Source organism: Tupaia chinensis, unplaced genomic scaffold, assembly GCF_000334495.1.
Source record: "Tupaia chinensis unplaced genomic scaffold, TupChi_1.0 Scaffold144165_1, whole genome shotgun sequence".
NCBI classification, from domain to species: Eukaryota; Metazoa; Chordata; class Mammalia; order Scandentia; family Tupaiidae; genus Tupaia; species Tupaia belangeri.
In genome coordinates this window covers 1-12,615 of record NW_006204021.1, presented here as the reverse complement: position 1 = coordinate 12,615, position 12,615 = coordinate 1, and the positions used below count along the sequence as shown (strand labels likewise).

Below are 12,615 nucleotides of genomic sequence, written 5' to 3'. Positions count from 1 at the left end.
AAAAATCTTTCTTTTTTTTTAGAAGTTAAAAAAAAAAAAAAAAGGCCTGCAGGCAGGTATAATAGGCAGCCTGATGTCCGGCAATACCGCTGGCTTGAACCGATCTCCAGGTCTCCAGATGGGATGGGGAGGGGTGTGAGTCTGTCTTAATTTTTGCTTTAAGGCCCAAGAAACAAACACGAAGTCCAGAGGTGAGTAGGGTCAGAGATGAGTCACAGGTCCCTGCGGTTAGGGCCTGTTAGGGCCTGTAACCACATACAGCCTTTGGTTTGTATTTCACTGATAACTACTGATGTCAACATCTTTTCATGTGCTTATTAGCCATTTGTATATCTTCCTTTGGGGAAACATTTATTCAGATCCTTTATCTATCTTTTATTTGATTTATTCTTCATTTTTGTGAAGTTCAAAATATCCTTTTTTTTTTTCTTTTACTGCTCCTGATCTTCGTGTCATATCTATTCCTTTGCCTAAAATAAGTTCACAAACATTTATCCCTATGCTTTCTTCTAAGGGTTTTATAACTATAGTTCTTTGATTTAAGTCTTTGATCCAGCTTGAGTTAATTTTTTATAAGGTGGGAAGTAGGAGTGTAACTTCACTTTTTTACATGGGGATATTCAGTTGCCCCAGCACCACTTATTAAAAACACTATTCCTTAGGTATTCCTGGGTTAAATGATTCCTAGAACAAGCATAGTTGTCTTTCAGGTGTGGGGAAGTCATGTTTCTTCTTGAAGTTTACAAACAAATGGGTTCCAGCCTGTCCAAGACATCACAATAGATGTAGAATTTGGAGCCTATATTGTCAACATTGATGGAAAACAAATCAAGCTGCAAATCTGGGTTGTAGCAGGGCAAGAATCCATCCATTATATCACATTTCTACTACAGAGGAGCTGCTGGAGCACTGCCGGTGTTTAACATTACAAGTCATGAAATCTTCTAACCTGACCTCATGGTTAGAGGTTGCCCTGCGTCACTCTAGCTCCAACATGATTATCATGCTAATTGGGAATAATAGTGACCTAGAGTCTCATGAGGATGTGAAGAAAGAAGGAGAGATATTTACCAGGGAGTGTGGACTTAAATTCATGGAAACTCCAGCCAAAATAGCCTTTAATGTTGAAGAGGCCTCCATTAAAACACCCAAAAAACATACAGGCAAATCCAGCAGAGTTTATTTGATGTCCACAGTGAGACAAATGCATCAAGATTAGGCCCCAACAGTCAATTTCAACATCAATGGGACCCAGAGCTTCCCAGCAAAACTCTAATGACATAGGGTCCACCTCTAGCTGCTGCTGGACATGTGGCCTGAGCTGTTACTGGAAATGATCAACAGGCTTAAAAAAAAAAAAGTGGTCTTATGAGACCAGCATATGGCATAATGGTTACGTTGCTAGACTCCCACGTAGTCAGCCGTGGTTCAAGTCACAGACCCAGTGACTTAAAACTCACACTGGGGGACCAGCAGGTAGTGTAATGGCTATGTTGCTGGACTCCCATGTAGTTGACCGTGGTTCGAGTCCTGGACCTAGCAGCTTAAGCTCACGCCAGGCGCGTGTGCATGTGTGCCCAAGATCCCGAGAGGAGAATGGAGGAGAGGGGATTGGGGCATGGCCATCCCCCCTGGGAGGTGATTTCATGTTTTCTGTCTCTCCGTCTCTCTCTGTCTGTCTGGCGAGCACACGTGCCCTCTAGGATGGGGGCAGCAGGTGGTATAGTGGTTAAGGAGCCAGACTCTCACGTGGTCAACCACAGCAATGGCTTGAAATTCAAGCTAGGCACATGCCAGTGTCCAAAATCCAGAGAGGAGAATGGAGGAGGAGGGATTGCAGTGTTGCCATCCCCTCAGGGAGTGATTTCTCGATTTCTGTCTCTCTGTCTCTCTCTGTGTCTCTAGTAAGTGCATGTGTCCTATAGCAAAAATCTCTTTTTTAAAAAAAAGAAAGAGGTCTTAGCTTTGGCTAAGAGTAGCCACTTTTCAAGGTGTGAATGTGATGTTTTGCCTTTCCATTTAAAGACCAAGAGAGAAATTGGACCCTTACTCATCAGTTCTTCTTCAGGGACATGAGCATTCCTTATAAATTAGACCTCGTCTCCTCTTATTTTAATTTGTAAAATGTTAGGATTAAAGTTGTCACAGTAGTTCAAAAATAAAAAATTCTAAAAGGGTATATAATCTACTTTTCACCCAGAACTAGCAACAAGGTTCAAAGTCATTCTGTTACAACACTTGAAATTCCTGGGATGTGGCTGGTCTTTGGATGTTAGCTCCTCTGCCTAGGCATTTCATTGAGCTTTAAACATCCTTGCTTTTGGGGGTCTACTTGCCACTTCCTACAAATTATTGCAGAAGGCAGTTCCTTCTACTTTCTCAAGGATGCTGAGACTTCCCTCTTATCCCACTGCCAGTTTCTGTCTCTTAGAGTAACTGTAAAAGTTTGAGAGCAGTGAAGTTGGTCCTGGAACTCTAGCCACTTCTTACTACCTAAAGAAACATTTGTTTTCTGCTCATTTTGTTTTAAGGACCAGATCAAACATTGCAATGTTTTTCATTAAATAATTTTCTGCTGTTTTATGACACTTACTTCTATTTTTTTTTTTTTTTTGTCAAGAGAAATTTTTCTATTAGGGTGCATGCACTCACTGGAGACAGAAAGTGAGATTTCACCTCTGAGGAGGGTTGGCCATGTCCTTATCCCTTTTTCTCCATTCTCCTCTTGGGATTTTGGGTACGCATGCACAAGCACCAGGCATGAGTTTCAAGACACCAAATCTGTGACTCAAACCACAGCCAACTACTTGGGAGTCCAGATCACTGTGCCACCTTCTGGCCCCCACATTCACTTCTTAACTAGACCCATATAGACTTTCTACTCTAATCAAGCTAATATGCTTTCTGAAAATGAAATATTTTTTCTTATTGCCATGCCTTTGCATATTCCATACTTTTCACTGGCATTATGTTTAAAAGTCTCCCAATTTTTACTTAAGGAAGCTTTCACCATCTGACCTAGGGATTTTTAAGCAATTATTAACACAGTAACATTGAGATTTTATATGTTGATCATTTATCATTCATATGTATATTTACTTGTATGCTGCTTCATAAATATATTCTGTAATTGTTTTATGTGTGAAATCTGTTTCCCCATATAGGCTGTAAGTTCCTTGAGAGCAGGTTCCATTATTTTTACATCTACTCTCTCCACCATTTCTTCAAAATGTCCAGTGCTACTCATGTGATTATTGCATTTGATTGCCTTACTTAGAAGTGTAATATTTACTTTAAACTTTAGAGGAAACCAAAGGCTTTACAGTGACCTCTTTGTAATTCTATCTAAATCTCTTACATTGGCATACCTTGAATACTACATTGCTCTTCTCTCCCTTCCTTTTCCCTGGCTTTTTTTGCCTGCATTCCATGCAGCCTATAATAAAACCCGGCAGCTACCAAGAAGTCAAATAAATAAGAATTTCTTCAACCATCCTCCTTTTCACAGTATGTAATACATCCTAGCCAAATTTGCCTTTACTTCACTCACCATGCATGAATGCAGTCTTCTGGGTGAATTTCTACATCTTTTCCCCTTGATGTTCCATTCTCTTCCCCAATACTGTGGTTTCACCAATGCTTATAATTATTTTTTTGTTGATCAGGAATTGTTTTATTATACACACACATATATATGTATGTCTCTCTCTCTCTCTCTATATATATATATACTTATATAAAAAAGTGTGTGTGTATATATATATACTTGTATTAAAAAACCACTATTCTTCCTTCAATGAATTGTCATGGCACCCTTCTCTTTTTTTAATAATTTATTTTATTTTATTTATTATTATTTTTAATTTTGATCTGAAAGAGACAGAGAGAGTGAGAGAAAGTGAGAAAACAAGTCACCAGTTCTGGTACTCAACTGTAGCTGACCATGTGGGAGTCGAGTGCCTTAACCACCATGACAAATGCTGGCCTCAAGCACCTTTTTCTAAATTCATTTCACAATAGTCACATAGTTTTATTTTTGGATTCTTGAAACTATTTCACTGATCTATGTCTCTTTGTGCTAGTACTGCATTGTTGTAATGAGCATTACATTATAGTTTAGATATTGGAAAGTATAATCTATGTTGTTCTTTTTCAAGATGTTTTTGACTATTGTAGGTCCCTTGAAATACCATGTGAATTTTAAAATCAACTTGCCTATTTGCACAAAGAAGTCAGATGAGATTATGGTATGGATTGCATTTAATCTATAGATCAATTTGGAGAGTACTGACATCTTAACAGTATAAAGAGATTGAATCAGTACTTAAACACCCCCAAGAAAGGAAAGTCTGGGTTCAGATGGCTTCATTAGTGAATCCTAGTGAAGGATTCATTTAAAGAAACATTTCAAACATATAAGAAATATATATATATATTCTGAAAACAAAGGGGGAGAGAGAAAAACAGGCAGAAAGAAGACAGAGACTGCCTATCTCGCTTTACTAGGTGTTGGACTGAAAGAATGAGATTTGGAGCAGAGGCTGTTACAGTTAAAGGCACAGAGCTAGGCCCACCTCAGATGCACATGGATTCTCGCTTCACTAGGTGTGTGGTCTTGGGACCACTCACAAGATTTTTTAGATTTAGAAGAATGTTATACCTCCCCCAACATTACCATCTTGGTCTCAAAGCAACAACGGTGGGACAAAATGAAGGCTGTCAAACTTCTGGGATCTATAGATATAGAAGCAGAATTCAGAGATAGTAATGCCTCCTCTATGGGCCCAAAAAACAAGGGATCAAGCCAAAAAGAATAATTCTCGGGCCTTGGAACCTAATCAAATTTATTCTTCTCAGTTTCACATTTACTTGGAACCAATGACCCCTTTAATATTTTCATGTTCTCCCTTTCAGAATGAGAATGTATATACTATGCCTGTCCCAACAGTGCATTTTGGAAGCAGATAGCTTGTTTCCTGGTTTTACAGGTCCACAGGTAGAGCAAAATTTCCTTCTCACCTGGGTCATAGAGTCTCACCCATACCTGATTTAGATTAGATGATGAGATTTGGGACTTTTGAATTGATATTTAGATGGAATATTTTACTTAAAATAAAAGCTGGAATGTGTTCACTTTTGAAGATGGTGGAATAAGATGAATGTCAATTGCATATGGGATAAATGGAAATTTTCAAGGAGTAGAAGGCACAATGTAGGGAACTGAAAAGTAGCTTGCAAAAGATATGTTCATCTGAAACCTCAGGATATGACCTTATTTGGAATAAAGGGTTATTTATTTATTTATTTTTGCAAAGGTTTTTGCCTTAGAGTGCAGGCACTCACCACAGAGAGAGACACACACACAGACAGAGACCATAAGAAGGAAAGTAAGAAAACACCCCCCAGGGGGAATGGCCATGCCATAATCTTTGGCACATGTACACATGCGTCAAGCCACTGAGTCCAGGACTCAAATCACAGTTGGTCATGTGGGAGTTCAGTGATGTAGCTGATTCACCACCTGCTGGCCCCTGTAATAAAGATTTTTTTAGATATTAATCTTGGGATCTCAAAATTATATTATCCTGGATTAGGATGGACCCTAAATCCAATAATGGGTGACCCTGAAAGGGAGACAAAAGGAGGAGACACAGAAACATAGGGGAGAAGACCATGTGAAGATGGAGACAAAGATAGGAATTATATTACCACAGCTAAAAAACATGAGCAGCAACCAGCAAGTAGAAGAGCCAAGAAAGTATTCTTCTCTAGAACCTATGGAATGAGCATGGTCTTGGTGGCACCTTGATTTTAGATTTCTAACCTCCAGAACTATGTGAAAATAAATTTCTCTAGTTTTCTTTTGAGTATTGCCATAGGGTGCTTACACTCATCTGAGCATAAAAAAATTATCCTCCAGAGGGGTTATCAGGCCACAATCCCTTCACCTCCACTCTCCTCTTGGAATTTTGGGCATGTACATGCAGTTAGTGTGTTTTTCAAGATTCTGGGTCCAGGACTTGGGCAATTGGCCATGTGGGAACCAGCCACCTTTAGAGGGGTCCAACCCGGCGGGGCCCCAGGATCTGTCTGAGCCCCCTCGCTTCCGGTCGGTTCAGTACATTGGCAAGGCTGCTACTGTGTGCCCCCCCGACCTAGGATTTTGCTCCAGAAACTGTGGCAGCCTTCCTGGGAAGTGACCCCCCCTCTGACTCCCCAATATACTACTATAAAAGAATTACATAGCTCTCTTATACATCCTGAGCATACAATAAAATCTTTCAGGAAGTCCCTCAACCGCTCCCCTTTGCTCTGATCACCTACTATTAATTACAATGCTTTATCTCCATGGTCACAATAGAGGGTGGGCTGAAGTTCTTTCTAGGCAGAAATAATCTTTGACCTTTGGAAGGCCCTTCAAAATACATTTAAGGTAAACTTAATCCTTTCTTTACCTAAAATAGGATTAGGCCAAAACTGGCCCAGGACACCCCCGCCCTCACCAAGTGAAATAGATAAATATATTAGGATTCCTCAAATTAAGTTTCAGATCCCTAATTATACAAGTTCCATTCTTTATTAAGATCTATAAGAACTAATATCTATACTTGAGATTTTCTTTTCTCAGCACCATTCCCAGTAATCACAAGATCGCTGCTGTGCCACATCAGCTGATAATCATCTCTGCTTACCGGAACCGCTTTCCCGAAACTGCATTCCATGGAGACCCACCTACAATTGCAGAACTGCACTAGACCCACCCTTAATCCAACCCTGAACTGCACTAGACCCACCCTTAATCCAACCCTAAATAGAATCTATGTTCTCTATTGTTAAAACTCTATGAGCTGATAATTGAAATACTAGTCCCTCTTCCATTTACTTGCATGTAACACGTTTTCAATAAAAACGCACGATGATTCCTAGCAGTTGTCACTCCTCAGAGAGCGATCTTTGAGGGGCGTCCAGCAAAGGACGTGCATGAAAAGGCATCGAGGCCTTTGTCTTCTGTTCACTTTCACCATCTCCGTCGAGATAACCCACCCACGCCGAGGCTGGACCCCGGCACACCTTAATCACCACAACAACTGGCTGGCCCAGATTTCTGCAATTTTAAACCTCTGTTTGTGGTACTTTTTTGTTTTTTAGAGGTTTTTTGCCAAAAAGAAGACAGAAAGCAAGAAATCACCCCCCCCCACACTCCCGTGGGGGCTAGCCACACTGCAATAATTTCTCCTCCACTCTCCTCTCAGGAGTTTAAGCCACCAGATCTGGGACTCAAACTGTGGTTGATTACATGGTAGTCCAGCGACATAGCCATTACGCCAACTGCTGGTCCCATGTTTGTGGTACTTTTTAATAGAAACTCTAGAAAGCTAATACATCAGTGTAAAGACACACATGCATGTGAGTGCACACCCACACAAACCCACACCCACACACACAATTTTTCCAAAAATAACAATGTTTAACTTTCTTTTATAAATCCATATTTTATTTCAATATTTGCAGCTCTGTTTTTCTATTTGTTATGATTAGATAGCTATTCATACAGTTATTGGACATTACTACTACTTTTAATAACAATTAAAGATAGATAGCAGCTTCCCTTCTCTCTCTCCTTATTTCTTTGTATATCAAGGATATTTATTCTATGTCAGTAGTACAAGCATGCAATTTTTTCTTCCCATGTTTTTATGTGCTATTTAATGCTGTTTTCCTCCAAATGGGTTGTTTCAAAATTTGAATAGATTTGTATGGATAATAAAGTAATATTATTCTTTGCATAAAAATATTTGATATTTCATCAGCCCCAGGTTTACCAAGGTTAACATTTTCCACCTCAGATGTCACACAGCCCTCTGGAGCACAACTCTGTCCAAATGGGTTCAGGACTTGAGTCTCTACTCCACCATTTCTCAGATGTTTATTCCCTCTGAGTGTTCTTTTCCTCCTCTGCAGGACAGAGATAGTAATATCTGCCTCAATGAATTTTGCAGAGACTTTATGTAATAGACAATATCACTCTGTATTATGAAAAGAAACAAAAATACTGAAGTGGGGGGTGGGGGCCATATACGAAGAACAACTAGTCCTTTGGTGGATGAGAGTCATTGCTACAAGACAGGCTTTAGCTTTGCAGCCCCAAAATAGTCCAAACTCCTAGTTAAGTCACAGAGAAATGCTCATACTGGAATAAAAATGCAACAAAGATGATAAAGATGAAAATTATGACCACCAAAGAGTTCATTTCAGAACTTTGCTGTCAGGATTCTGCATCAGTCTGTGTGAAGGCCTCCTCTGAGCCATGAGTCACTTCATAAAGGCCTCTAGCCCTTGGCCTGGAGGATATAAAAGAAGGAGATGGGAAGTCAGCAGAGCCAGGAGCCTTGAAACAAATCCTCAGGCTTCTCAATCTTGCTCACTTGGCCCGAATTCTCAGATCTTACCTTGGACAGAGCAAGAACCTGTGCAGCTCTTTTATAGTCCCAGTGATTGTTTTGAAGGAACCTAGGGTAGAAGAAGGACAGGCAAAATTCATTAAGACCCAAGATAAGATAACAAACGCCATTTTCTAATCTTGCTACAGAAACATGACTTCGTGTTTACTGCAACATATGCAGCAGAATGAACCCTGTGGCATTGTGTCATAGGGGGGAGGGGCTCTGTAAAACCAAATGGCTCCCAATAAAGGAACAGGGTCCATGTAATTCAGAGAAGTAACATACACCTATTCAAAACAACCAGGTAGTGAGTTATTGAGAGGGATATATATGTTCAGTGTGATAATGAGTAAAATAAAGAAGCAAAAACAATTATCTGTTCCCATTATTCACTTCTCTGTCCTTCGCAGTCTATCCCATTTCTGTGCACACCCAGTACTCACTGCTGACACCACTCAAGATTCATTCCAGATTGGGCAGAGAAAGCCCGCACCATGTCCTGTTGCTCCTGGGAGAGATTGGGAATGGAGCTGGAGGAAGGTTTGAATTTGGGGATAGAGAAATTTCTCTGGATCCCTTGGGGGCTGGAATCCCATACGAACAGCTTGTCATTCACAATGCATAGGCTAGAAGAAAAATGGGTTCTCATACAGCTGCATAGATGGTCTATAGTACATCCTCAACAATGATCTTACTCCCACTGCCACTCAACCAGATTCCATCCAGACCCTGATTGTGCCTGCCTCCCAGATTCCTCGGCTGGTACCTTCTACCCTTACCACAGAGCCCATCTTTGGAGACATTGCCTACATACTTTATCAGATAATAAGGTTCACTTATAATTCGGAGATGGTTTTAAATTCACATCTGCCATTTACAAAATCCCAAGGGAGTGGACAGTACAATCATCATTTTCAAAGAGGTTACATGACTTGACCAAAGTCACAGAGCAAGTGAGTATTGCATCATGAAAGAGCCAATATTCTAACTCTGGAGCCCATACTCTTAACCACTAACTAGATTATTGTTTTTTCAACACTCCCAGGGTGGCCCTGCCACATTCCAACACCACTGGCCCAAAGCTGGGATGGATGTTCCCATGTTGCACTCACAGCACAGTGCTTACCTGAAGTTGCTAGTAGGCATAGCAATGAATGTCCGGGTAAAGGCATGAACAGAACCATGAGACTTTCCTTCCACTTCAAGAACAAACAACAATACCTTCTTAGACTTGCACATATTTTATATGATCGTATGGTGTTCACAAGTCAGTATCTCACTACTCTTGCTGAAGTGGGCCAGATTAGGACAACCATTTACTTGCAAGAAGGGAGAATACATCAACAGGAACAATCCCCTCCTAATGATGAGGCCCCTATCATATATTGGGCCTTGTGACAACAACCTAACAAGCTCACTTGTCTCCTGTTTCACAGTAGCCTGAGGTGGTATTATTAAACTCATTTTGTATATGAGGAAACCAAAGGGTTCAGTAGCTGATCCAAAGTCACAAAGCAACCTGGGATGAGAACTCTCAAACTCTACAGCCTTTGTCTCTAATGCCTGAGCTGTGCGGGGTAGACAGGCATGGACCTAGATCAGACCAGGACAGTTTGTGGGCAGAACACAGAGAGAACAGGAAGGCAACGAATGGGATAGGGAAGCTGGGAGAGTTCTTAGAGGGAGTCCAGCTAGGAGGGAGGGCAGTGAGGGCTTTGGGGAGGGAACTGTACACTCACCTTCCTTAAACACCCCATTGACAGAAAAGCAAACCATTAATTCCTGAAAAGAAAGAACTCAGGTGCTCAGGACCCTCCTTTACTTCCTCCCTACCTCAGCCCCTCTTAGTCTGCCCTAGGGAGGAGGCAGGGGCTCACTGTCTGGAACCACATGTCCACGACGAAGGAGCTGAGATCATGCTGAGTTTTAGGCAACACGCTGAGGGTGTCCACAATGTCTTGTTTTGTGTGCTTCATCAACTGCCTCCACGGGTCTGTTGGGGGAGGAGAGGTGAAAATGGGGGGCTGCCACACCCTGGCTATGACTCCTCTGACAGCCCTTCATATTCACTACCCTGCCAAGTCATGCCCATCACACACTTACAGGGGTCCTTAAGCTTCCGCATATTGCTACTTTCCTTGAAGTACTCACACAAGCTTCTCCTAGGAGGAAAAAGGGATAAGGAAGTGATATCCAGCCAATGTGATTATCTTCAGGGGCTGGCCTGAGTCTTCTGGGAACCCCTGACCAGTCTGATCTGTGATACTCACGGGTCTGGGTTCTTGAGCTTGGAGGGAATAGTCAGGGAGAAGCAGGCCTCATCATGGTAAGCACAGAGGAGACTCTGTCGGTCTCTAGAGTCATAGATCATGTAATACCTGAGGGGTAGTAAAGGATACAGGATGTCTCTGTGTTCTGGGTCCCATATGGGACTTTAAAGTGCTACTGAGGCCCAGCTTGGTGGTGCAATCAACAACAAACTGAACTGCAGTGCCGAAAGTCGCATGGTCTACTGCAAGTTTGGATGCCTGCTTGACCTGAAAACATGGTAGGTGTCTGGGTACATGCCCAGGTTGCTGATGAGATGGAGGAATGAGAAAAGGAGATCACACTGTAGTGAAACTATTGATGTTTTCTCTTTCTCTATGTCGTGTGGCACATGCACTCTCTACCATAAATAGAATACATTTTAAAAATAAAAAAGAGAGAAAGAAATTAGGAAAGAAAGGAGGAAAGAGAACAACCAAGAAGCTTTGTGCTTAGGTGAACTCACTTGTCTCAACCCTGCTTTTTCTTAGACTCCCAGAGTACTTACTGCTTCAGGAATTGCAGTAGCATACTCTTCATTGTCACAGATCCAAAGAAGCTTCCCTGTAATCAAAAGAGTCCTCAGGACCACAGCTGTTACTTCCTCTTCATACATCACCTAAAACCCTGCTTTGTTCTTCCTCCTCACCTTGCAGGTCAATAACTTCTTGCACGCTTCAGTGGCATAGAGAGTTGGTCTAGGTGACTCCTGGTCATCCTGGGAAAGGCAAGAAATGTCAGAAGTGCAGAGCAGGAAGGTGGCACAAGATAATCAGGGATAAGGGTGGGTTCAGAATAGAGTGAGTTCAGAGGTCAGGTGTGAAAGGATCCTGGAAATTAAATGAGCAAGGCTATAGATGGGGTCATCACCATGGGGTCCCAAAAGCCTATGGAGAACTTGTGTGAAGAAGGTTCACAGCTTTTGTTGGCTTCCCACATGAGTCTGTATCACTTCTCCACTCCCCCTTGAGATTCAAGTGCCAGCTCCCAAAACATAACTTGGACAAGACCTAAAGGATTTCAGGGAAGATTAGGGGCAGTGTCAGAACCAGTCACATGTTGATGATTTGGTATTAAACTTACCAGGCGTAATAACTTGGGGAATAATTCCAGAATAGAACTGTCAAAAATCAAAACAAAATAGACAAAAGTGACACTGTGGAGCTGGCCAGCTTCAGGGGAGCAAGCACATCTACATCAGAGACAGAGCCCAGTGTGTCCCTCTAGTGCCCTCATCCCTCCAAGGCCCTGATAATCTCCCCCATGGAATGAAGGAGGTTCTCTCTCTCTCTCCTTCTCTCTCCTCCCCTCCTTCCCTCTCTCCCTGTGTCTCTCCCCCTGCTCTCTTCTCTCTCCTTCTTTCTGGGTAATCCCCACCTACACTGCTCTGACTCCCTTCTCCAGTACCAAAAAGGCGGCATTAAAGCCCAGGCTCCAGGCTTCTTTTCTCTCCCTGCCTACCTTACTTCCTCCAAGTTGCCATGGGAGCCTCCAGAGGGATCAGGGAATAGGATGGGAGCCAAGGATTCTGTTCCCTCTCTGGGGGTCCAGCATTATGCGAGACCTAGCATTGCCAAGAGCAGGTCAGCCCCCAGGGATGGCCAAGGATGCTGGGGCAGAGAGGAGGGGAGACCTAGCCTAGCCAAGAGCAGGTCAACCCCCAGGGATGGCCCAGGATGCTGAAGCAGGAAGGAGGGAGAGGTAGGGCTCAGGGACCAGGGAGGGGAAGACAGAGGATAGCCACAGAAAGAGAATGAAGGGAAATACGGGGAGATCTGGAGAGTACAGACAAAGGAGAAAGGGAAAAGGAAAAACGCTTGACCATGCTGGTGGGGGTCAGGGAGGAAGAGGGAAGGAAATGGCT

The 12,615-nt window shown here is 42.3% G+C and overlaps 1 protein-coding gene across 1 annotated transcript; it reads right to left on the bottom strand.

The window, feature by feature from the left end:
• Positions 1-7,515: 7,515 nt before the first annotated feature.
• On the bottom strand, positions 7,516-11,871 carry LOC102488386 (nuclear RNA export factor 2-like; the record flags this gene model as incomplete). The annotated part of the gene is made up of 11 exons (XM_006166067.1): positions 7,516-8,342; positions 8,451-8,511; positions 8,888-9,070; positions 9,571-9,643; positions 10,184-10,226; positions 10,322-10,437; positions 10,548-10,606; positions 10,715-10,822; positions 11,260-11,315; positions 11,401-11,469; positions 11,835-11,871. Coding segments are annotated over 11 exons (817 nt in total), but the record flags the coding sequence as incomplete, so codon positions are not given.
• Between the last annotated feature and the right edge of the window lie 744 nt (positions 11,872-12,615).